Source organism: Hemicordylus capensis, chromosome 9, assembly GCF_027244095.1.
Source record: "Hemicordylus capensis ecotype Gifberg chromosome 9, rHemCap1.1.pri, whole genome shotgun sequence".
Classification (NCBI taxonomy): Eukaryota; Metazoa; Chordata; class Lepidosauria; order Squamata; family Cordylidae; genus Hemicordylus; species Hemicordylus capensis.
The window spans coordinates 21,678,666-21,704,490 of NC_069665.1; the positions used below are offsets into that span (position 1 = coordinate 21,678,666).

Genomic DNA, 25,825 nt, shown 5'->3' on the forward strand with positions numbered 1-25,825 from the left:
TACCCTAGAATGCATAATGGAAGAGCTCCCTACCCGCCTACACCTAATTTGTACATTTGCAAATGTAGGTGCTGTTCAGATATATAAGAGTTCAAGACCTGCTGGTTTCAGCAAGCTTTTAAAGGATTCTGAATGGAGGACCATTTTTCATTTTTTACACAGAGAGACAGGGGTCAACATCTACGGAGATTTTGATTTCTGGCTTTGCTGCCAAATGGTATAGAGACAGATGCAAGGCCATGATCCGGAGCTTTTACAGAGCACTTTGCAAACTAGGCAGTGTTATAATCCTCAGTACTTATATAGCACTTTGCAGTTTTGAAGACTTGGCCGTCTTGATTAAGACCATAATTCTGAGCATTGATATAGCATATTGCAAGGTTTTAAAAACAAAACAACTGCAGAGTGCTACGTAAATGTGCAGGATTATTTATTTGAAATCATTTTTTTAAAAAAATTGGATTAAAAATATTTACTTTTGGGTTGTTTGGAATCAGCTGTCTCTTTGTGAAGAATTGGAAAGAGCTGGAAGCTATATAGTATAAAAATCAAGTCTGGGGAGATATAACTCTCTATTTTAATAGACTTCCTTTTTATCTTCCTTTTTTCTTGTTTCCTTTTTTATTAACTGAAGGCTTGGAATTTTTTCCTTTCTCCCCGGAACTACTTTCAACAGACAGCTTCATAAGCGCATGGATTTTGCCTGATGTGTTAATGTTTTCCTCTTTTTCTTCTTTGCTCTTGAACACAATCTCTTACAGTTTTATTATGATCTTCTATAGCCCTCTTCCGATGATATGAGCACCCCAGGCATTCATGGTTACAGTAGGTAAAAGCAGGGAAGAAATCCCACCATTCTGCTGTCAAACAGCCCCTTGTACCAACAATCAACCTGGTTGAATCCAGGTTGCAGCTCACGGATTTGCTGCAATCACACTCTCAGTGCCGTACTTCAGACGAACGGCACTGTAACCATGATCTTTGGCACAAGGGCATGATTGACAGCAGGGAAGAAGGACTTACTCCTTGCTTTTTCCTGCTGTAACTGAGTGCCCGGGCGTGCTCATAATGTCTAAAGAGGGCTTATTTCTACTGCAGTTTCAGTAATTACATCCACCCTGTTAGGTAGATCAGTATTTGTAAACCGCTTTGGAAGCTTTGTTAAAAAGTGGTATATAAGTAGTAGTAAGTAAGCTAAGTCGCTAAGAGTCGACACCGACCTGACGGCATTTAATCAATTAGTAAGTACGTAGTATCCCCCTCAAATTCAGGTCTGGGCAAGTGGTCCCAGAAATAGTGGCTGGTTTCCGGGCAGGAGGTGAGATTTGAACAGAGTACTTTTTCCAGGTTCACAGCTCTCACAACGTTACCTCCCTAACACAAATCTGGCTTTGTCACTGGAAACCCAAGTGACTTAGCACATAGCCTCTTCAACCAACAGGTGTGCCCGAAGCAAACCCCTTTCCCTCCATTTAAGCAACATCCTTTAAAAACTTCAAGAGGAAGATGTTAAAGGAACCCTCTGCTTTTCATACAGAACACAAAGGGAAAGCATTCTCCAAATATAAAGAGTTTTTTTATTTGACACAATTTACTATACCACCTCCACCACCACAAGGGAAACCACCATTCCTTTGAGTTGTGGATAAGAAGTAAAATGGCTCAACATTATTGACTGCCTGTCCTTTGCTTAATGCCTAGGGCTTTGATTTTATTGTTTAAAAAAAGGGGCATTCAATATTAAAGTTAAATACTGTATAAAAAGGGATATGCGCTGAAAGCAGTAAGAGGGCTTCTGGTCAAAAGACTGCAAAGAGGTTTAAAAAACCACTGCAAGGAATACAGATTTCACTCATAACATCCATGCTGTTAATAAATACGGCAGAATCACACCGAAGCAAGAAGTGTACAGGGAAAGGGTGGAAGCAGAGGCAGTTGTCGTTCTTCTGGAAGAAGCCAGACCGCAGCCAAACTAGAGATCTCCTACTGCAATGCCATTCCTAGAAAAGTCAGTAAAGGAATGTCCCAAAGCTCCCTTTCCCATTTCGCTTGAACTGGTTGCCCACGATGGACACAAACATTTCCTGAGACATGAGATTCTCATCTGCCTCCATGATCCCAAGGTTACTCAGTCGTTTCTTACGCAGCTGACTCTTCTTCAGAGATGCAGCAGAAAGTTCCGTTGCAATTTCGGAATTGCCCTCTATGTGCCCGGAGACGTCTGTTCCACAGGGGACAAATTCTTCACTTGCCCGTTTGCCTTCGCACACTGTGTTTGTTGTGTCACCATTGGACTGGGTATCCTTTATTTCTTCTAAGTCAGAAAAAATAGATCCTTATGTTATTATTTTCTTTATATATATTTTTGAAAGAACTGGAAATGTTGATATCCTTACAGCTGCATAGCCGGAGCACCCACAGGCAAGGAGGTGGTACCGACAGACTTGGAGTAACCTGCAGATAAGTCTGCTTCACAAAAATCTGAAGGAAAAAACCTAGAGGCCAAAAAAGCCCCAAACTGCTCCAATGTAACTCAACGGAGTGGAATGTTTGCAGGCTCAGGGGGCAGTTAACAGACAGGTGGTCATAGCGAATGGAATTCAGTGGAGTGTAAAGAGGGGGAGAGGTTAAAAAAAAGAGAGAGCAGGCAATTCCTCAACTTTCACCATGCTCAACCCCCAGCTCAGGTAACATGCACACAGGGATATACTGCAACATTTTGTTGCAGGTCCACACTTGTTTATTAGCTATATGCTGCCTTTCTGTACTTCTCGCAAATGCTTGCATACTTCTAAATTAACACTGAAAACCCCTTTTGTGCATTTGGTGGACAAGCCCAAAGATAATGCCATTGTGGGAAAAGGTTTTGTATATTGTAGGTCAGCTGACTAGATACGTAACACCCTTGATTCACTTGGTTCTCTGCTGGGTTACATGGAGGGATTTGTACATAAGCAACAGTATGAGTTGATCAGCAGCAATTGCAACAAAAATACAAATAGCTAGCAACTGGCAGAGTGTAAAAAAAAATGTTTGCTCATTTTGAAGCATTGTTTGGCCAAAACATGGGCAACTAGTGAGACTGCAAAATTGACTGAACAAAGCCATTTAGAAGTCACCAGAAGACAAACTGCAACTTTTAAGGAAACTCTGTCTCCTTGTATTAATTTCATGGAGAGGAAACACCTTGTCAGACTTGGATCCCCAGAGCCAACTTTTAGAATTTGGCTACGTAATTCCACTGAGTTACGTTGGAACAGTTTTAGGGTTTTTTGCAACCTAAAATTGCATGTCTTAGATCAAGAACAGAGACCGTGTCTATAGCACAAGCCTGCTCAACTTAGGCCCCCAAGCTGGTTTTGGACTACAACTCCCATGATCCCCAGCCACAGTGGCCAGTAGCCAGGAATTATGGGTATTGCAGGCCCATATCTGCAGGAGGGCTGAAGTTGAGCAGCCCAGCAAGTATGACTGGGTATGATGGGAGTCGTAGTCCCACAACCTCTGGGGACCCAAGTTTGAGAATCCCTGCCTGACGTTGCTCATTAAATCCGAGATGAGACTGAGGCCGTTCTCATGAGCAGCCATACGGGGCTAGGGCAGCGATGCCTGTGCTTGGCTGCCCGTGAGCGGTGTTGACTCTAACAGGGATTCTCAGATGTTGACTACAACTCCCAGAATCCCCAGCCAAAGGCCATTGCAGCTGGGGATGCTGGGAGTGGTAGTGAACAACAACTGGGAATCCCTGTTAGAGGGAACATGGTTTGGATTCGAAACATCAATCAAGCCTTCTACCTTCCAAGCCTTTTGGAGCGCTTTCTCCGACCTCAGCAGAGGTGGCAGGTTTCACCAAGACAACTCCGTACCCCTCGTTGTTATGGATGACATTGTTCACCATGGTAATCTTGGGAATTTCATAGTGCTCTTCCAAGAAGTCCTGAAAGCCAAGACGGATAAATTGTGAGACCCTGAAGTTCAAGAGCCCTGAAAGAGGTCACTCATGTACACATTTTACAGATGGGAAACTGAGGCCAAGACCATCCTGAGGCCATGCCGTGGGCAGAGGAAGACTCTGTACAAGAAGAAAACCCTGTCCTTTGCCCATGGGAAACCTGATATTTCTGTTAAGAACATAAGAACATCCCTGCTGGATCAGGCCCAAGGCCCATCTAGTCCAGGGTCCTGTTTCGCACAGTGGCCCATCAGATGCTGCTGGAAGTCTACAGTATGAGTTGCGGGCATGCCCTCTCTCCCGCTGTTACTCCCCTGCAACTGGTACTCAGAGGCATCCTGCCTTTGAGACTGAAGGTGGCCTATAGCCTCCGACTAGTAGCTGTTGATAGACCTCTCCTCCATGAAGTTAATATGACCCAATTCTTTAACCCAGAGGTACCCAGCCTTCAGTCCCCTGCTAAGTGAGCAAAGCGACACCTTTTTAAAGTGGTGTCTCTTTACTGAGCAGGGGGAGAGCAACTGGCCCTATCCATCCCCAACACAGCATCCCTCCAGTGGCAGTGGCTGGTGTCTACCTCATGTTTCTTTTTTAGATGGCGATCCCTTTGTGGACAGGGAGCCATTTTATTTATTTATATCCATGTAAACTGCTTTGGGAACTTTGGTTGAAAAACAGAATATAAATACCTGTCATATTTGTATGGCCCAGATGTTCAACCATCACCAAGGGAGAGGAGAATTGGTCTTGTGGTAGCAAGCATGACTTGTCCCCTTAGCTAAGCAGGGCCTGCCCTGGTTGCATTTGAATGGGAGGCTAGAAGTGTGAGTATTATAAGATATTCCCCTCAGGGGATGGAGCCGCTCTGGGAAGAGCAGAAGGCTCCAAGTTCCCTCCCTGGCAGCATCTCCAAGTTAGGGCTGAGAGAGATTCCTGACTGCAACCTTGGAGAAGCCGCTGCCAGTCTGCGAAGACATAGGAAGCTGCCATACACTGAGTCAGACCATTGGTCTATCTAGCTCAGAATATTGTCTTCACCGACTGGCAGCAGCTTCTCCAAGGTTGCAGGCAGGGGTCTCTCTCAGCCCTATCTTGGAGAAGCCAGGGAGGGAACTTGAAACCTTCTGCTCCATCCCCTGAGGGGAATCTCTTCCAGTGCTCACACTTCTAGTCTCCCTTTCATATGCAACCAGGACAGACCCTGCTTAGCTAAGGGGACAAGTCATGCTTGCTACCACAAGACCAGCTCTCCTCTCCTTACAATACTAATCTAGATAGGCCAATGGTCTGACTCAGGATATGGCAGCTTCCTATGTAACCCTCACCAACCACCTCAGCCTTTGGTTATTGTGGCTGGGCCTGCTGATGGGTTGCAGTCGAAGACCATCTGGGTACCAGTGTTGCCCATAAAAGGGATTCTCAGTGTTGACCACAACTCCCATAATCCCCAACCAAAGGCTGCTGAAGGTGGAGATACTAGAAGCTGTAGTCAACATCTGGGAAACCTTGCTACAGCCCGAATTGTCCTCTTTGCTAAGAAGGGTCCACCCTGGTTTGCATTTGAATGGGGGACTACACTTGAGCACTGCAAGATATTCCCCTTAGGGGGTGGGGCCGCTCTGGGAAGAGCTTCTGCATGCAGAAGCTTCCAAGTTCCCTCCCTGGCAGCATCTCCAAGATAAGGCTGGGATAGAGACTCCTGCCTATAACCTTGGAGAAGCTGCTGCCGGTCTGAGTAGACAATACTGAGTTATGTAGACCAAGGGTCTGACTCAGTCTGAGGCAGCTTTCTAACCCAACCCTTGTAGTAAACCAAATAATTTCCCAAGTCTCACAGCATTTATATGACTTGAGTCGTTACTGGCTACCCTGCTTCATTCTGAATGCAGACCAAGGTTGAGGAAAGCTGTTCAGAAAGAGAAAGAAATCCCCTCCCTCAGTATCGAATTACACAGGATTGCAGGCACGATGCACTGATCACACTTCCATTTTTCTAGCTGTAAGACGCATTGAAATTTAAAAGCAACCCATCATAAGCCACACCAGCGCCTTCGGATACAGCAGGAAAGAAAATCCAAGAACACAAGCTCCGTCCTGGTCCACCCTGTTTGAAGCAAGCATCTTTGTTACAATTAAAACGTACTGCACCGTATTCCATTTGGAGCACGATGCTTCTATGAAGGGATGCTCTGCAACCAAGCTGGAACTCACTTTGATCAGGATCCCCTCTTTGCAATGGTGGATGCCGTTGCCCATCAAGGTACATGTGCTCCCTGGATAAATTTCGATGCCAGCGCCCTGGAATTAAGAGGAACCCAAGTTGTGTGTGTGTGTGTATCCGTAAGCAGATATCACCATAGGTCTAGCTCACTGGTCAAGCATCTATCTTGCACGCAGAAGGTCCCAGGTTCAACCCCTAGCATCTCCGGGTAGGGCTGGAAGAAACTGCCTGAAACTTTGGAGAGTCGCTGCCAGCCAGTGTCAACAACATTGAGCTATAGGTCTGACTCAGCCGGCAGCATCCTACCTTTAAGAGTTTGCTGTGCTAACTCTTGTTTGGAGATGGGGCTATAGTTGTGACAGAACATCTGTATTGCACATTGAAGGCTCCAGGATCAGTTACTAGCATCTCCATATAGAGCTGGAGAGACTGTCTGAAACCTTGGAGAAGCCGCTGCCAGTCTGTGCAGACTACACTGAGCTAAGTGGACCGATGGTCTGACTCAGCAGTTGGCATCTTCCTATGATCCAAAGAACCAAAAAGCTGGTTCTGGGCCAAGGAGACTCCCCAGGTCAGTGTAAAGGCATCTGAAGATCTTCGATCCCGGCCAGGCTTTGCAGTTTGTTACCCGACACAAGATACAAGGAATCCCCCTTAGTTCCTGCCCCTCATCATAAACAGCAGACCCAGACCCATGGAAGACAACATACAGACACTTAACATATTTAAGTTGCAACATTCAGCCTAGTATGGTGGCTATGTTGTGCTTTTTAAGTTATCTACACCAGGGATTCTCAACATTGGGTCCCCAGATGTTATTGGACTTCAACTCCCACAATCCCCAGCCCCAGTGGCCTTGGTTGGGGATCCTGGGAGTTGAAGTCCAATAACATCTGGGGACCCAACGTTGAGAATCCCTGATCTACACAACACTGTGGAAGTAGTTGGACTTCTTCCCAGCGCATCTGTCCATTAAGAGATTGGAGTTACCAGCTTTTACCTTCGCCCCATACAAGTCGGAGTTCTTCATTGAAAGCTCAGCAGATGCTCGGACCGCAACTCCTGTCGTCTCGCACTGCAACACGCAGTTCTCCATTGTAGTCTTCCCTTGGTGAACGCCTAAAAAAAAAAAACATGGCGCCCTGGATTGGTACATCCATATTCAAGATTCAAAAGGTTATTAGCTCAAGATCACCCTAGGGGTCAAGCAAAAAAAATAAAAAAATAGCTGCATTGTTTCAGGTCTAAAAAACAGCATCCGGAGATGTTTTCAGAATCATTCTTTTCAAAAATCAGAGAGGGGTCACTTTTGGGCTTTTAAGATCAGTTCAGGTCAAAGGCTTCCATCATAAATAAATAAGCCGCAACTAAGCAGCCAAGTGTCATTAAGGAGAGGACTGATCTCCTGGGATAGAGTGAATACTACTACGGCGAATTTTTTTGTTGCTTTCCAACATACGTTCCCAAAGCAGTTTACATACATACATACATACGGACCTCTGTCCCCAAAGGGCTCACAATCTAAAAACAAACGTAAGATAGACACCAGCAACAGCCACTGGAGAGATGCTGTGCTGGGGTTGGATAGGGCCTGTTGCCCCCCACTGATAAATTTGAGAGAATCAACACTTTAAAATTTGTTTCTTTGTTCGGTTAGCAGGGAACCTTTACCACCATTTACTTCACCATCCAGTTAGATGTTTGGGGGAGGATCATTTTTGATAAACTTTTTGTAATTAACATGCTTTTGACTTTAAAAAGCAGCTGATTAATTTAAAAAAAACCAGTATTGATTTATTATTTGTTTATACCACTCTACAGAGTGAAAGCACTTCAAATGTATTTTACTTTACAACATCCTTGTAAGGTAAGAAAGTATCATTACTTCGGATTGCAGGTGGGAGAAGGCTGAAACAGAGTTGTTTGCCTAAGGTCACCATTTGAACTCGTGGCAAAGTCCAGAGTGGGCCAGGGAAGTCCCAAATCACAACTCAGCCTCTTAGCCACAAAGATATACCAGCTCTTGATACCAGATTTCCATTTATCACTTTCTCTGCTGTTTTACTGACGCTTTGGTATCACATGTTGTCGTTTTAATTGCTGGAATCCGGCTGGATTTGCTAGATCGAAAGCCTTCTAAATAAAAACTTAACGTATGTTTTGCGGAGGGAAGGAGAGGAAGGTTCTTGGAATGATAAATCAAGGCTGGGGAACAGGCAGGAAAACTTGAAAGGCTGGATCCGGTCTTCAGACCTCACAATGCCTATCTCTACCTTAACCATCTGTAGAGGACAACCCATTTGTAGAGGACAACATTGTGAGAGAGCCGAAGAAAAAGTTACTCTTTCGAATCTTTTAGGGATGTACAAATAGTAACTTCTCTCCGACAGTGGCCCAAGCACACACACCCCCACCCATTTTGGTGTGAATATATTTTCACATATAAAGTGCTGAAATAGTCTTGCTAGCACATGTAACATTTGTTATTCAAATCTACCTCTCAATGATGAAGTGTTAATTATCACCTACTCCAGAAGACAGAAGGGCACAGCCACAAAATTATTGTCAAATTCAAGTTGAGGGAGAGGGAGAGAGAAGGGGTAAGTTCCCAATTGCAATAAAAACAGGAGAGAAGCATTTGCTATCAGGTGTCAGAAGAGTACATGTTAGTCTGTTCTAGCAGATACAGCCTCGGTTTAGGATTTCTCACAATCTACCAACAAATCAAGATGGAGAAGTTGTAATAAAAAATTAGGGGAGAAGTTTAAGTTTTGGGGAAGAGATATTGGCTCCTAGGAGGAAAATAGACTGTATTAGTAACTAATAGCTAAATTATGCCTATCACAGTTTTGGGTCTCTACGGAACTGAAGTTCAGTTGTCAAGTCATAAGAACAGCCCTGCTGGATCAAGCTCAAGGCCCATCTAGTCCAGCATCCTGCTTCACACAGTGGCCCACCAGATGCCTCAGGGAAGCCCACAGGCAAGAGGTATGTGCATGCCCTCTCTCCTATCGCTGCTCCCCTGCAACTGGTATTTAGAGGCATTTTGCCTCTGAGGCTGGCGATGGCCTATAGCCCGCAGATTAGTAGCCATTGATGGACCTGGCCTCCATGAATTTCTCTAAGCTCCTCTTCAAGCCATCCACGCTGTTGGCTGTCACCACATCTTGTGGCAGAGAATTCCGTACGTTGATTTTACGTAGTGTGAAAAAGTATTTCCTCTTCTCAGTCCTAAATTTCTTGGTCAGATAAGTAGGGAGATAAGGAACAAAAAAAATAAGGGCGGGGAAGTGAGATGAAGGGGATGGAGACTGGAGAAATTTGATCCAACATACCAAATGTAGCTCATGAACTATGTGTTGTAGGCTGCTATTTTCCCCAAACTATGGTCCTCCAGATATTCCTGAACTACAACTCCCATCATCCCCAGCCACACTAAACTGCAGCTGGGAATAATGGGAGTTGTAGTTCAGGAATATCTGGAGGACCACCAGCCAGGAACCTCTGGCCTAGGCCATTCCTTGCCCGTGAGCATCATTTGACTTGTTAAGCTCAGAAGCTTTAGGCACTTACTTAAGATGCCCTCTACCGCATCATGCTGAACCAGTTTCATGCTGGAGATTTTCACATCTGCTCCGGTGCACTCAACAAAAGCGTCCCCTTTCCCTCGCTTTTCTATCACAATGTCGTCTGGCAGACCGTAGCCTGTAGAGAAAGTTTCAGAAGTTGGCGGGAGGAGGGGGAGAATATATGTTGATAGGTTACTACAGCTCAGGAGCTAGCGGAACCCCCTTGAGGGTTCCTTTTCAACACATGCTTATTCAGAAACACAGAGAGACTGCCCGATTCTTCCACCAAGTTCCAGCTAACCAGTTGCTCACACAGCCAGCCTGTGCAGCGGATTATTCTGATGATCTGGAGCCATTTGTCTCCGAACTGGGCACGAGAAAAACATTGTTGCTAGGAACGGCAGAGACCCTCTTACAATACTATTTCGTATTATTCAGCAGGGACTGCATTTTACACTCTGCAAACACACTTTCCCCAAACAGTAGCTTTACAATACAAAACAAGTTGGGATATTGAATACCTGCTTTGTTCAATAAATCCTCTGTGAACTTTCTGTGCATCCCTGTGCAATGGTAACACTGAGCTACCTTCTTTACAGGGTTGTAAGGATTACTGGAGATAAGAGCTTCAAGCACCCATGAAGGCACTTCTGAATAGCCCTTTAAGTCTTTCAGTCAAGGTAGTCTTTAAGTCAGGGCTGCACAATCTTGGGCCTCCAGCTGGTTTTGGACTACAACTCCCATCACACCTAGTCACCATGGTCTTGGATGATGGGAGCTGTAGTCCAAGAACTGGAGGGCCAAAGTAGTTTCACACATAGAGCACATCCAACATTATTAACGGTCCACCTTGTTAAAATGTTGCCTGGTCCTTTTGTGTTCCGTAGCCTTCATTGCATTCAAAAGGAAAAAACACTTTTTCAAACGACAAGCAATAACATTTCCTGGTCCTTGTTCCATTGTGGCGCCAGCCCCATGAATAGACGGGAAGTTGACATTTGTGCCTTAAAAGCTCATAGCTATGCCTAGTCTAAGGTGCTTTAATTTCCTTGCTAACGTCTGCCGGACCCCTCCAAGGGGAGACGATTTGTCATTTTAAAGAACACACAGCAGCCCAAGTTCCCAAACCATCTCATTCTACTGATAAAGAAGTTTATCGAGACCCTTTATCCTGCCGGGGTACCTGCTCACCAGCATGCATATCTGTATAAATCAACAACATGCGAGAGGTGGAAAGAAAAAGGAAAGCATCACAAAAAACAAAAACGAGAGAAAGGAGAGGGAAACAGGGCTGAAGCAGCAGGAAATGAAACCCTCCGCTTTCTCTCTGTTAAGAAGTTTTGACAAGATAGATCCACACGGAAACATCAGTCGCCTCTGCACCTCAACACCTCCCCTGCCGTGACATCGTCTGTTCTAGCAACAGTCGAACAATGGTCCCAAAGTACTTCTGGCAAACTTTAACAAGAGCAGAGCAGCCTACAGTGGAAGTGGCATTGAGAGAGTAATGCAGTGACGACACAAAAGACTGTGGTAGCTTTTCGGGACAGGCAGAACAGGTGTTCTGTCACTGAACAACAGCCCCACTGCTTCACAGTATACCAGACTACGGGTCTCTGCCCCAAGAAGCTTCCAATGCTCCTGAAAAGAAAACACCACCAATGGCCAAAACAACGGTCTCTTTAAAAGTTATAGGACTGTGTGAGAGTGTGGCAGGGGGAGACTCCATATATTTTGGATCCTGGAAGAATGCATTTAATAAAAACCAGGTGCCAATTTATTGCTGATTAACATAACAGAAATGATGTATAAGGGCAAGATGTGGAAGTTAATCAGAAATGAAAAAGCAGCAAGATCAGCACTGATTGAGACAGAGAAAATGAACTAGCAGAGGGTATGCAACCTTGTAGTTCAGCAACAGCTGGAGAGTCAACTCCCATCATCTCCAGCCACAAATAGTGACTGGGGATGATGGGTGTTGTAGTTCAGCAACCGCTAGAGAGCTAAGTTTGCCTACTCCTGAATTAGCATCAAAAGGTGAAATACAGTTAAAAGACAGCCATAACAGATGTGTTATTAAGAGTCCATTTAGAAATCATAAGCATAGGGGCCATTCAGAGCTTAAGTAGCGACTTCCAAAGGTAGGGTGCTACCACAAAAAAGGCTCTGTCCCTATACCTGTGAGCCAGACCTGTGTCCATAACAGACCAAATAGCAGTACCTGTGATGAGGATTTTAGGGCTCAGGTAGATACAGTCTCAGATGTGCATGTGATAGGGAAATAGACACTTCATACAGTGGAAGTGTAGCTCTTACCTTCTAGTTCAACTGAGTCTGCAATGTATAAGACGCCCTCAACAATGTAGTGACCAGGACAGATCACGATTCTGTCCCCTTCATGACTAGCAGTCATAGCAGACAGTGGGTCACTGTGGAACTGGGGAGAGAAGATTGATAAAGTCAGTTATAGGGGAAAGAAGCAGTACTTTTCCTCTGTTTCAGTTCGAGGACATCATGGTTACAGAGCGTATGCACCCAAACATGGCCCTAGAAAACTCTACGATGGAAGTAAACACAGAGGAACACATGAATTTGCTGTATTCCGTTGAGGCCAGTGATCTCTCTGGTTCATTATGGTCTGCTCTGACAGGCAGCAACCTTCCGGAGGCTCAGGTAGTAGTCACGAGTAAGTGAGGCCCATCACCAACCAAGCAAAGTCATTCCGCATAGATTGCATGTATTTGATTTCTTGAACTTTTCTATATGTAATAGAATTTTTTTACTAATCTGCTTGCAAAAGGGAAGTAAAAGGACAGTTTGAAATTTCTAGTATTTTGACTTCAAACATTATTTTATTGAATAGTGACATACAGTAAATTTGAACAGAAGTAAGATTTGCTTCTCTTGGGCATGTCATTTTTGAATTATTGATCTGATGATTGAGTATTAAAAATCTGCTGAGAACAAGAATTAAAATGTGAATTAAAATTAATTAGATTCAGAATTTCTTCTAAAAAAAGAATAAGGGGATTAAACCTTTCCCCCAGCTATTCCGTGGTAAAAGGTAGTGCATTCAGCTAATTTCAGAGCAGAACAGTGTATGGAAACTTGGTATCTGTGGGTATGCGGGAAGTATGACTTTGTGCAAAATAAAACTTGTCTCCTTTGCTAAACAGGGTCTGCCCTGGTTGCATTTGAATAGTTAACATGTGAACACTGTAAGATATTCCCTTCAGGGGACGGGATTGCTCTGGGAAGAGCACTGCAGGCAGAAGGTTCCAAGTTCCCTCCCTGGCAGCATCTCCAAGATAGGGCTGAGAGAGACTCCTGCCTGCAACCTTGGAGAAGCCGCTGCCAGTCTGTGAAGACAATACTGAGCGAGATGGACCAATGGTCTGACTCGATAGAAGGCATAGATTTCCGGCCCTGCTACAATTGGAGGTGGCAGGAACTGAACCCAGGACCTTATGCACACAAAGCGTGTCTTTAACCGTGAACTGGTGGTCCTTTCCCCAGAAATATGGCCCTCCCCACCCATCCCCCAAACACACAGTAGGGGTTCCCAAGAGTTACTCATATGAACTTAGGCAGCAGCATTACCATATTTACCTGAATATAAGACAACTCTGAATTTAAGATAAGCCTCTTAAAAAGAGACATTAAATACAGATTATACCTATATTCACAGAAGAGGACTCTGAATTTAAGATGACCTCCTGATTTCTAACACCAAAAGAACTTAGGGAAAACTTGGTCTTGGATTCAGGTAAATACAGTAGAATGTATCAGACCACTGGTCCATCCAACCCAGTCTTTTCTGCCTTGACCAGCAACAGCTCTCCACAGGAAGAGATCTTTCCCAGCAATACAATGCAAGAACCTTGGAGACAACCAAGAACGAACCTGGGGCCTTTTGCAAGTAAACCGTGGCTCTGCAGCTGAACGGCAGCCCTCTCCTCGTTCTCAAAATGAGAGGTCTTTCATGTTACAAGCGCAACTGTGAGCAACCTTTTTTAGTGAATCTCAACTTTGACTAAGCCTCCAAGTTGTCATCCCAACGGAGATACTCCATATTGGACTCTTTCCAAATAAAATCAATCCATGGGCAAAATTTGTACTGGCATATATGCCTGTTTCACCTCTGGTCCCCTATATGCCAAGAGCAGTGAGGAGTGCTGGCCAATTGCCTAGGCCAGGGATTCTCAAACTTGGGTCCTCAGGTGTTATTGGACTTCAGCTCCCATAATCCTCAAGCAAAGGCCACTGAGGCTGGGGATTATGGGAGTTGAAGTCCAATAACACCTGAAGACCCAAGTTTGAGAATCCCTGGCCTAGACGGAAAACCTCGCGGATTAAGGACAGTAGATGCTGTGAAGTGAAGGCCTCGCTCCGTTTTCGGCAAGCATACCTGGATTTCTATTTCTTTGTTGCAAGACTCTGGGGACAGTTTGTCCCTGAACAGACACTGCAACAGGCTTGACATCATGGTAGCAGACACAACGTGAGTGATGGTGGTCCCAGACGGGCGGGCTCCCTTGGCTTGGAAGCCAGCGTGCTTTTGATAGCCAAACACGTACCTACAAGGAGAATAAATGCACTCATCAGTCTCCAACTTCCTAAAGCAAATAGGTTGCACAGAGATCATAGGATGCTGCATTATACCAAGTCAGACCCTTGAACCATCTAGCTCAGTATTGTCTACACTGACTAGCTGCAGCTTCCTCCAAGGTTGCAGGCAGGAGTCTCTCCCAGCCCTACCTGGAGATGCTGCCATGGATTGAACCTGGGACTTGCTGCATAGAAAGCAGATGCTCTACCACTGAGCTGGTCAAGGCCAAACAGGTAAGTCCTGGCTGTAGTTAAGATAGGAAGAGAAATCTCCCATAGTCAAGATACCAGAGAGAAGTGCAATACCAGGCAGGCACACATCCATTGCACTGGAGCCAGATTCAGCCAAGAACTCCCTCCCCCAGCAGCATTTTGCACTGCATTTAAAATAAATAAAATAAAAAGTGACATACCCCACTCAAGCCCATTGATCCATTCTGCATTTGCTTTACCTTAAGAGGGGATTTTCAATAAGCTTCAGCTTTTGCTTCAGATGCTCCAGCCCGTCATAGAGTTTCATCCCTTCCACCATGGAGATGTTTTCGGCTTCCGAGTCTGAATCGGTGCACGAGAGACTGTTCCTGAGGTCTAGAAACATGCGGTATTGCTCCTCGCACTGGGAGAGAAGGCTGTGGTAGTTTGCAACAAGTGTGAAGGGGACGCGATCTTCAATTATGTCATAGTACCTGAAATTCAGAGTTAAGGGGCTGTTGGGAGAAGGGCAGAGCAATCTGTGCACCCCGAATAGGTCTGAGCCATACATCGAAGAAGCCCAAATTAAGTTTCAGTTATCAAAATTAGTTCCAGATGCAATATTCCAAGTTAGGAAGAATTGTGTACCCAGAATCACTAGGACTCTGGATCCCCAAATGAAATGGATTTTTAACAGTCAGGACAAGCAAAAGAAAAGCACTTCTGCACACAACATATCATGAGTTTGTGGAACTCCCTGCCACAAGATACAGCGATGGCCAGATGGTGTTCCACAGATTTCTGGAAGGTGGGTTTAACAACAGCTATAGCCATGACAGTTAAAAGGAGCCTCCATATTCAGTGGCAGTATACCACAGAAACCCAATTGCTAGGAAGCGACCGCAGGAGAGGGCTGTTGACTTAATACTTTGCTTGGAGGCTTCCCAAGGCCCTCTGGGGGGCTCCTGTGGCAAGCAGGAAGTTGGGCTAAACAGCCCATTTGTCTGATCCAGCAGAGCCTATTCTTGAGGTGTGGGGGCAGTCAACAAAGTGGACAATACAATTCAAAGCAAATCGAAACACTTAAGTATTATTGATGCATGATTGTGTCTCACTCTTTTAGTCAACGTTTGCCAATTATTTACTAAAATGTCATTCCATGGTCTTCCTTCTCTTATCCATATATAATGGTTCCACTTAGCAGAAATTGCATATTTGTGCAATTTAAGCAAGGCTCTTAATTCTGCAAAACTCAAATATTTTAATAGGAGAACACAAAACATGGCCAAAGGTTCACTGATGTTGTTTGTTATTTATGTTTCAGTGTAAGCCTCTTGAGAAGGTCTGCTGAACAATATATAAGTACAATATATAAGTAGCAGTAGTAGATATCTAAATCTCATAGTTACCCAACGGTAGAGTGGTTAGCTATTTTATTATTATTATTATTATTATTACATTTATATCCCGCTCTTCCTCCAAGGAGCCCAGAGTGGTACATACTTGAGTTTCCCTTTCACAACAACCCTGTGAAGTAGGCTAGGCTGAGAGAGAAGTGACTGGCCCAGAGTCACCCAGCCAGTTTCATGGCTGAATGGAGATTTGAACTCGGGTCTCCCCAGTCCTAGTCCAGCACTCTAACCACTACACCACGCTGGCTAGGGGTTGAAACAGGCAGCAGGGCTAACTTTTAAGATGGACTTTTCAAATAAAATGGGGAAGGGAAACAAAATCCAGCTACGAATATGTTCATTACAGAGGAACTCCCAACATCTGAGTTGATTCTAGCTATATTAAGCTAGAATTCAAAATGTTTCTGGTCTATGAAATTCTACCATCAATTCTGCAGTGCCATCTAGAGGCCTTGCATGGGAAAAAGTTAACATCTCCACTCTTTCCTCCATGACATCTCTCCTTCTACAAGATGTTTCCAACCAAAAGAAATTCCTAACTAGTGGCGGTGGGGGCGGGGGGGAGAGCTTTTTATTATAGGGTTTGACTTAGTAGGGAAAAGTGGATGGGGCTGTAGCCCAGAGCTGAGCATATGCTTTGCATGCAGACGACAATGGAATCTGCAACAACAAAAAACCCAACCAGCTAGTTTGTTCAAATAATGCAATTTCCCCCCCTCTCACTGCTTTGGACCTTGGCATGGGAGCATACCTGTATCTACCCAAATAGAAGACTCTGAATTAAAGTAAAAAGTAAAGTTGTGCCATCGAGTCGATGTCAGCTCCTGGTGACCACAGAGCCCTGTGGTTGCCTTTGGTAGAATACAGGAGGGGTTTACCATGGCCTCCTCCTGCGCAGTATGAGATGATGCCTTTCAGCATCTTCGTATATTGCTGCTGCCCGATAGAGGTGTTTCCCATAGTCTGGGAAACATACCAGCGGGGATTTGAACCAGCAACCTCTTGCTCCCTAGGCAAGTGACTTCCCTGCTGTGCCATAAAGTGGCTTCTGAATTTAAAACAACCCCCTTAAAAAGTAGAGGTTAGATACAGGCTATATCTCCATTGACTCAAAAAGAACGAGACTCTGAATTTAAGACAAGCTACCAATTTCTAATATTAAAAAACATGGGGGAGAAACTTGTCCTGGATTCAGGTAAATACAGGAGAAAGCTGCCTTATATGGAGTCAGACTATTGGTCCATCTAGCTCAGTACTGTCAACACTGACTGGCAGCAGCTCTCCAAGGATCCAGGCAGGAGTCTCTCCCAGCCCTACCTGGAGATGCTGCCAGGGACGGAACCGGGGACCTTTTGCAGGCAAAGCAGATGCTCTGCCATTGAACTACGTTTCCCATCCTTTTTAGAGTTTCCAGCTCATGATGCTGCAGTAATAGTACAAGCCACAACTGGCCCAAGTCCTTTATCAGGGTACACATCTTCAGTTTCCAACCCACCAGTGCTTCCCTGACTGCCAATAGCATACAGCCCCACTCCTGTCCAGAGGCCTTCTGTGTAAATCTGATCCAATTCTACTTTTTCTCCGTCTCCCCAGCATCCTATATTTCCCTGATTTGTTCCACTTCCTTTAGGTCCCTTGTCTCTTGACAAGCCGCCCTGTACACCTCTTTTCCCCATAGCATAAATCCATCTCATTTTAAGCACCAAGAAGCTTTTTTCAAGCTCATTCTCACTTATGCCTTGGAGAATTGCCCATATTCCCCATCTCCGATGCCTGTTTCTTCAAGCCTCATTCTCCAAATACGCTTCCTTCAGATTCCTCATTTGCAGGCTCTTGCCTGCTCTGCATTCTGCACCCTTCTTTCAGCATCCTTGCCTTGAGTCTCTGTCTCTCAGGACCCCATCTCAGTCACCTCCTCCATGACTTTTTAAACACAGCCAAACCGACAACTTCCATCTCCCTCACAAACGCTGGACTTTGTGGCACTTTGCTTCCGAGCAATGGAACATTCCGATCCAGCATACTGGCTAAGCATCAAATCACTGCCACAAAGACAATGAGATGTATTCTAGAGCAGAAACTGTCCGCTCAGGTTCAATTCCAGGAATCCGACCTGTTTTAGAAGAGCACTCACAGTCTGAGCCGAGGCTCAACGCATCGGACGAAGTAATCAAAGTCATCGTCATCCTCTTCATCCCAGCTCCGCCAAATGTGCTTGTAGAAAAACCTGTAAGACGAAGAGCAATTTAAGGAGCAGTCATCCAAGAGATTTGCAGTAGAGTTTTACAGCCGAGTGGAGGACACTGCCTTCTACTGAGTTAGACCATTGGTCCGTCTAGATCATAAGAATGTAAGAACAGCCCTGCTGGATTAGGCCCAAGGCCCATCTAGTCCAACATCCTGTTTCACACAGTGGCCCACCAGATGCCTCTAGGAAGCCCACAGGCAAGAGGTATGTGCATGTCCTCTCTTCTGCTGTTGCTCTCCTGCAACTGGTATTGAGAGGCATCATGCCTCTGAGGCTGGAGGTGACCTATAGCCCTCAGACTAGTAGTCATCGATAGACCTGTCCTCCATGAATTTATCTAAACGCCTCTTAAAGCCATCCAGGCTGTTGGCCGTCACCACATCTTAGGAACAAAGGAAGCTGCCATATACTGAGTCAGACCATAGGTCCATCTAGCTCAGTATTGTCTTCACAGACTGGCAGCGGCTTCTCCAAGGTTGCAGGCAGGAATCTCTCTCAGCCCTATCTTGGAGATACTGCCAGGGAGGGAACTTGGAACCTTCTGATGGTCTTCCCAGAGCAGCTCCATCTCCTAAGGGACTATCTTGCACTGCTCACATATGGTCTCCTAGCCAAATGCAAACCAAGGCGGACCCTGCTTAGCAATTCATGTTTGCTACCATAAGACCAGTTCTCCTGAGAGGTCTGCTCCTCAGGTGAGACCTCATCTGGGGGAAAGGAGAGCTAGTCTTGTGGATCAAGCATGCATGATCCCCTTTGCTAAGCAGGGTCCACCCTGGTTTGCATATGAACAGAAGACCACATGTGGGCACTGTAAGAGATTCCCCTTAGGGGATGGGGCTGCTCTGGGAAGAATACCTGCATGCTTGCGTGCAGAAGGGTCCAAGAAGGGTCCAAGTTCCCTCTCTGGCAGCATCTTCAAGACAGGGCTGAGAGAGACTCCTGCCTGCAAACTAAGAGAAGCCACTGCCAGTCTGTGAAGACAATACTGAGCTAGATGGACCAATGGTCTGACTCCGTATAAGGCATCTTTCTGTGTCCCTATGATGCTTCTAAGGCCAATTAAGGAGGAGGAATCAAAGCAGCAGCCTCTAGGAGCCAGAAGCTTCTGCATCCCAAGGTGGAGCTCACAATGGGACCTGAAAGGTCAATGCACCTAGTTCAGGCACTGGCCAATACCTCCTGCCCACCTCCACTGGCGGTAAGCTGGCACAGTACCTGACATGCTCAAGGGCAAGCGCTGTCTGGTCAAACTCTCCCGATTCGTCAAACACCACCCACAACTCCTGCAACGGCAGCCGACGCTCCTTCAGTTCCAAGAGTTCTTGTATGCACTCCGGAGTGAAGGTACCCCCCTGGGTCTCACACAAGAAGGGCTCCGCAAGGCGCACCACGGCTTTCAGAGTCGAGCATTCCACATCGGCAACCTGGGAGGGAGCAAGGCATTGCTTTCAGGGAGACTAGAGGAGGAGGAAGAAGGTGACACCGCAAAGAAAGGTGGTCAAGACCTGGAAAGAACCCAGAGAGGCCCGATGCATTGTGGCTTTCGCCTTCCTCAAGGGCAGAGTTTCTCAACGTGTGGGTCCCCAGATGTTATTGGACTTCAACTCCCATAATCCTCAGCGCCAGTGGCCTTTGGTTGGGAATTATGGGAGCTGAAGTCCAATTACATCTGGGGACCCACACGTTGAGAAACCCTGCTCAAGAGCATAGCAAAGGCCCCTTGCTATTTGAGGGAGAGGCCTCCACTTGGGAGCTCAGGAAGACGAGGACCGAAGAACAGCCCTGCTGGATCAGGCCCGAGGCCCATCCAGTCCAACGTCCTCTTTCCCCACAGAGGTCAGCCCATCACAAGGCTGCGGGCTTCTCAGAGGCAAGAGGTGAGGGGTTTCTACATTGGGCTTGCGACATTGTGTCATCGTGGGTCAAAATTCTAGCCCCAAACCCAAGGTGTGACAGACATTTCTCCTTTCTGTTTGTCACCCCTTTTGGAACATCACTGTATTCATTGTAGTAATTAATTAGTAGTCATAAGTGCTATTACTCAATCTCTTAAGGAGATTGTCCAGCAATAGGTTCAGGACAAAAAGGAAGTATGTCAGCCCACAAAAGAAAGTTAGCTTTTGGAACTTTCTGCCACAAGATGGGGCAATAGCCCACCGAGGGCTTAGACCAGTGGTTCCCAACCAGGGTTCCTCCAGATGTTGCTGAGCTAGAACTCCCATCATTCCCAGCTACAATTTATTGTAGCTGAGTACTGAACTAGGACTCGGGAGACCTGAGTTCGAACCCCCGTTTAGCCATGAAACTCACTAGGTGATTGAGCCAGTCTCTTATCTCTCAGCCTAACCTACCTCACAGAGTTCTTGTGAGGATAACCATGACTCAGGGCTCCTTGGAGGAAGAGTGGGCTAGAAATGTGATAGATAAAATCACCTCCCCACGGGCAGCCCTTCCGTGAGGCAAGGTGGGGCAATTGCTACAGGCAGCCAAATTTATTTATTTGAAATATTTCTATAACGCCCCAAACCTATGTTCCTATCTTACATCTCTAACCACTTTACAATTAAAATCATTTTAACACATCAAATCATCAATTAAAATCATTTCAACACATCAAATCATCAATTAAAATCATTTTAACACATTAAACACATTTAAAACCCAGCATTAATTTTTTTAAACTATAAATCTAATTTAAAGCCTGGGTGAGTAAATGTGTCTTCAGTGCCTTTTTAAAAGTTACCAGAGATGGGGAGGCTCTTATTTCAACAGGGAGTGCATTCCAAAATCCAGGGACAGCAACGGAGAAGGCCCGTTCCCAAGTAGCCGCCAAACGAGTTGGGCTAGCATTAGATATCCGGTGGTTGTCAGTGTTCCCTCTAAGGTGTGAGCATGTTCACACTTTTTTTTAATATCCGCTGAGTTAATTTTAGATCCTGCTCAGGCTGAATCGCAGAGGTCCCATTCTGAATGCATGTGCACACACAGTGCCTTGATACTGCCGCCCAGAACAAAACTCATTCTGCACACAGATGGGGAAAAATTAGAGAACACACTGGTGGTGGTGGTCTTTTGGTTCTGGACATATACATGATGCATTGGGGGTGGCGAGGGGAGCAAGAAGTGGTGGGAGGGATGAAGCATCCCCTTTCCAGCCCAAACTTTCCCCCTGAATTGTGACATTCAGGATCAACACACATAGGGATCTCCCCTGCTAACTGGGCAAAGAGGCACCTTTTAATGCGGTGATTCTCTTTATTTAGCAGGGGGAGAGTAACTGGCCCTATCCACCCCCAGCACAGGACCTCCAGTGACCGTTGCTGGTGTCTATCTTGCATTTCTTTTAGATTGTGAGCCCTTTGGGGACAGGGATCCATCTTATTTATTTATTATTTCTCTGTGTAAACTGCCCTGAGCCATTTTTGGAAGGGCGGTATAGAAATCGAATTATTATTATTATTTCTATAGCCGTTGTTGTTGTTATATCCAGAGAGAGACCAAAGTTTCCATGTCAATACTGGTCAATGACCGAAATAAAGATGCATTCATTCAGAACGCAAGAGCATTTACCTCTACCAGCACCTCAAACACGTTGGTGTGCCAAACTGCCCGCCACCCTGATGGTTCAAGGACCTTCTCCAAGTAGTCCGCTGTGAATTCTCTCACCTCCGAGGCCTTGCAGTCTGCTAAGAGTCAAATTGAGAACATGCATCACGCACATATCCGCATGGAAAGAGACTGTCGACAGCCCACACGCCTCCATGAGCCGATAAAACAGAAAGCAAGTAGAGAGCAGATGCTGAAATTAGGACCGTGTACAGCACAGGCATCGCCATTACAACATAGAAAGGGCTCCATGGTTACTGGGCTGCGTTAAGGAACCGGGTCAAGAGTAGTGCACAAAATGATTTTGATTCCTGAGCGGAGGTTGCACCACTGAATTTAGCAGCAGCCCAGATTCTTCTGGGCCAGATCGTCTTTTCCCCCTGTGTCCAAAAAGAGGCACTGGAATTTCTCCATGTCTATATTTAGGAATGGACATTGTTACTGAGAGTTTCCTCAGAAATTCTGCTTGTCCAGGAACCAAGATTAGCCTGGACAATTTTATTTTTAAAATGGAAAACTCCCACAAGACAGAGAGTCAACTGAAACATACCAGTGAATTACACCAGATCACACTACACTGGAAAGCTTGTTATGCATTTTAAAAACATTATTTACTTTACATACAGTAGTTTAATTATGTACAGAGAGACCTTCTACATTAAAATGCATTACCAGCACACAAAACTAAGTTAGAGTGAATGAACGGAAGACATCTGAAAACACTATTTCTGAAAGGTTGCTGACCCTTGAACGAGGTAGTGAAAGTGCTGGCTAAAAGATACACAAAAAATTCAACTTTTTTTGTTTTGATCTGGGTCTCTGTGCTGATTTTTGGTGCTTTTGTAGATTTTTGTAAATTTTTGGTGCTTTTGTAAATTGTTTATTGGGTTTATTCCAGTGACTTTGTTCTGATGACTACCTGCAAATAAAATCTGCTAATAATGTAAAATCAAAAATTGAAACTGAGTTAACAGGTAAGTCTGAAGCAACACTCCAGAGTGGGAGGAGAGCTCGTCTTGTGGTAGCAAGTGGTGTAGTAGTAGTAGTAGTAGTAGTAGTAGTAAGTTTACTGCAGTCGCAGACCAGATTAACAACCAACAACAATTAACAGCATTAAGAAAATTCAAGGAATTTCAAAGTTTACAAAATCACAAACTGTTCAAATTACTAATACAGTCTTTACAGAGCTTTGACGCCACAAAACAGAACTTTGCCACATTGTCTGAAATTACAGGTTTAAAATTGGCCAGCATAATTTCCAAATAAAACTTGTCTGTGTGCCCAGGATAAATGACTAAAATAGGAGCAATAAATTTGGTGCGAGCGTCCTTATAAAACTGGCAATAAAGAATAACATGGGTGATAGATTCTATATCCCCTGAGCTGCAGGAGCAACAGCGCTGATCATAAGGAAGTCATTTGGTAGCAAGCATGAATTACCCCATTGGCTAAGCAGGGTTCATCCTTGTTTGAATTTGAATGGGAGACTACATGTGTGAGCATTGTAAGATCTTCCCCTTAGGGGAGGAGGCCACTCTGGAAAGATCACCTGCCTGCTTGCACGCAGAGAATTCCAAGTTCCCTCCCTGGCAGCATTTCCAAGATAGGGCTGGGAGAGACTCCTGCCGCTGCCAGTCTGGGTCAACAATACTGAACTAGATGGAGAAGCCGCTGTCAGTTTGGGTCAACAATACTGAACTAGATGGACCAATGGTCTGACTCAGTATAAAGCAGCTTCCTCTGTTCCCGACACTGATCTGGAGAACATATTTGTAGAAGTCGAGAGACCACTCACCCAACATGAAGTCCTGGTAGGTCTTGAATCTCTCATAAAACAGAAGGTTGTCCGTCTGGAAGGTGTCTGGGAACGATCCATTTCTCTCCGGCACGAGCCTTTGCAACACGGTTCCTGACTTGCTACAACTCCTGTCATCATGGCAGCCACAGCATTGCCCATCACTTTCTTTGTCCTCTTAAGTTAGGGAGAAGAAGAATCCAGCCAGTTATTTGAATAAAAGGCTCATTCCTGCAGATCGCAGTGCAGGCCACATAGTCAGCGGTAGGGAAGGAGAAACCTCCTACCTGAAAATGGGACACACTCCCCATTTTCAGTCATATGTTGGATAAAGCCAAGGTCGGAGGCGAGGAGCTTGATAGTCAGACCCAAGCTGGGTAAGAAGATTTTCCCACCTACCTTGTTCGGAATCCAGGTAGGGCAGAATCCTACCTAACTGGGACTTGATTGATGATCAAGTTCCCTGCCTCCAACCTTGCTTTCATCCAACACACAACATCAAACATGGGGTGTGCACTCAGCTCCCAAATTAAAGTGGTTTATTTCTGGATTTATTCTTACGCAGGGAATACATACTCGCTGCACTCTCTGTATATCGTTATGCATTTTTACTGTCCGACACAGAAACATACAGAAAAACTGCAGTTTTTATTTGATATTGTTCTGTTTTATCTGTTTAACCAATTTTAGGAGCTGCCCTGAGCAGTATTGCACTGCAGACGCAGGGTATAAATATTTTAAATAAATAAATAACAAACAGCAGGTTGAACACTGGTCAGTTTCATCACATTCACGCCAGTTACGCCAAAAAAAGAAAAAAAGAAAGAGACCGGCTTCCAACTTCATAGGAGTTCCCAAAATTGAGTCCCCAGATGATGTTGGACTACAGCCCCTATCAGCCCCAGCCCCAATGCCCAAAGGTGGGGCTGATGGGAGTTGTAGTCAAGCAAGATATGGGGACTCAGGTTGAACTCAGCAACCTCTGGCTTGGTAAGGTAAAGTGTGCTGTCAAGTCGATTTCGACCCCTGGCGACCACAGAGCCCTGTGGTTTTCTTGGTACAATAAGTTCACACATTTTGTACAATGAAAACCTCATTCATTCACAGAATTAGTTACAGCAGGGGTTCTCAGCCTTGGGCCCCCAAATGCCATTGGACTACAACTCCTATCATCCCCTCTCAAAGCAGCTGACCATAGTCACCAGGGATGATGGGAGTTGAGAAATCCCATTTACTGTTTCTATTGGCTTTAATTTCCTCAGATCTTATCGGTTTCCGCAGACTGTGAACCGCCTTGGGATGTCGTGAGGAAAGGCGGCGTACAAGTGGGGCAAGAGACAGATCAATAAAAACACTGGGCTTACCGAGTGGAGGGACTTCGACGACTTCTGCTGGCTCAGAGCTGCCGGTGGCTGACCCAGGCTGCGAGGGCTCCTCTGCCCGGCCATCGATCTCCATCCCCACCACTTCTGTCCGTTCCTCCTCCGCCTCTGGCGGGCTGATCTCACCCACTTCCGCGGCGGGCTCTGGAGCCATTATTAGCGCAGTCGCTGCTGCTGCTGCTGCCGTTGTCCCTTCCCTCAGCGGCGGCGCTGCCGATTCGGGCTCCTGCTCGGCCATCCCCGCTGCCCGAGACCCGGCTGGGTGTCCGCCGTCCGCCTTGCCTCCTCCCGGCTGCCAACTCCACCCGTCAAGCCTCCGTTACAAATTTCAAACCTTCCCGGGCGGCGCGCCTCGCTCCCCTTACGTATGGCACGGGAGAACTCTGATTGGTGCCCTGGGTGGACACGGAACGTCGCGGGAGCCAATCGGACGGCGGGCAGGGGGTTTCGTAGAACGTTGAGACAGCCCCGCGGTGTCTCAGTATTCCATATGAGGGGGCGGGGCGAGGAGGAGAAAGCGTCCGAGTGGGCCGAGAAGGGATTGATCCCGGACTCAGTTCTCAAATTTTGGGTCCGCAGAGGTTTTTGGACTACATCTCCCATCATCCCCAGCCACTTGGCTGGGGATGTAGTCTAACGACATCTGGGAACCAAAGTTTAGGAACCCCTGGATTAAGCCCTTGACAGGGAGGCAAGCCCATTGAAGATGGTGGGACTTACTTCTGAGTAAAGGAAACTTGCATCATAGAATTAGGGCCCAGGGCCCAAGTTGTGCAGCGTTGTGGAGTCCAGGTTTTGTCACTCAGTTCATGTCTTGGCTGGGAGCAGATTGTGTGT

The 25,825-nt window shown here is 45.7% G+C and overlaps 1 protein-coding gene across 2 annotated transcripts; it reads right to left on the reverse strand.

Annotated features, from left to right (window-relative positions):
• Window positions 1-1,824: 1,824 nt before the first annotated feature.
• Window positions 1,825-25,335, reverse strand: SHCBP1 (SHC binding and spindle associated 1). Of its 2 annotated transcripts, none has more exons than XM_053270469.1 (13): window positions 24,971-25,335; window positions 23,607-23,783; window positions 21,776-21,888; window positions 19,421-19,629; window positions 18,089-18,181; window positions 14,803-15,036; window positions 14,151-14,319; window positions 12,059-12,179; window positions 9,747-9,878; window positions 7,174-7,292; window positions 6,164-6,250; window positions 3,796-3,937; window positions 1,825-2,314 (listed from the first exon to the last, which is right to left on the reverse strand). In XM_053270469.1, exons 1-13 carry the CDS (start codon window positions 25,224-25,226, stop codon window positions 2,010-2,012), a joined length of 2,157 nt encoding a protein of 718 aa, XP_053126444.1. In that variant the 5' UTR covers window positions 25,227-25,335; the 3' UTR covers window positions 1,825-2,009. The 2 variants fall into 2 exon arrangements, with proteins under 2 accessions (XP_053126444.1, XP_053126442.1); XM_053270467.1 differs by having other exon boundaries at window positions 21,776-21,891.
• Between the last annotated feature and the right edge of the window lie 490 nt (window positions 25,336-25,825).

What these genes read in the sequence shown, in the direction of transcription:
- SHCBP1 (XM_053270467.1), bottom strand. Translation starts at nt 25,226, where the DNA reads ATGGCCGAGCAGGAGCCCGAATCGGCAGCGCCGCCGCTGAGGGAAGGG. An exon ending in CGTCGAAGTCCCTCCACTCG is followed by an intron (nt 23,784 to 24,970) that starts GTAAGCCCAGTG and finishes CCCTAACTTAAG; the next exon opens with AGGACAAAGAAAGTGATGGG. An exon ending in CCGACTTGTATGGGGCGAAG is followed by an intron (nt 6,251 to 7,173) that starts GTAAAAGCTGGT and finishes TCTTAATTCCAG; the next exon opens with GGCGCTGGCATCGAAATTTA.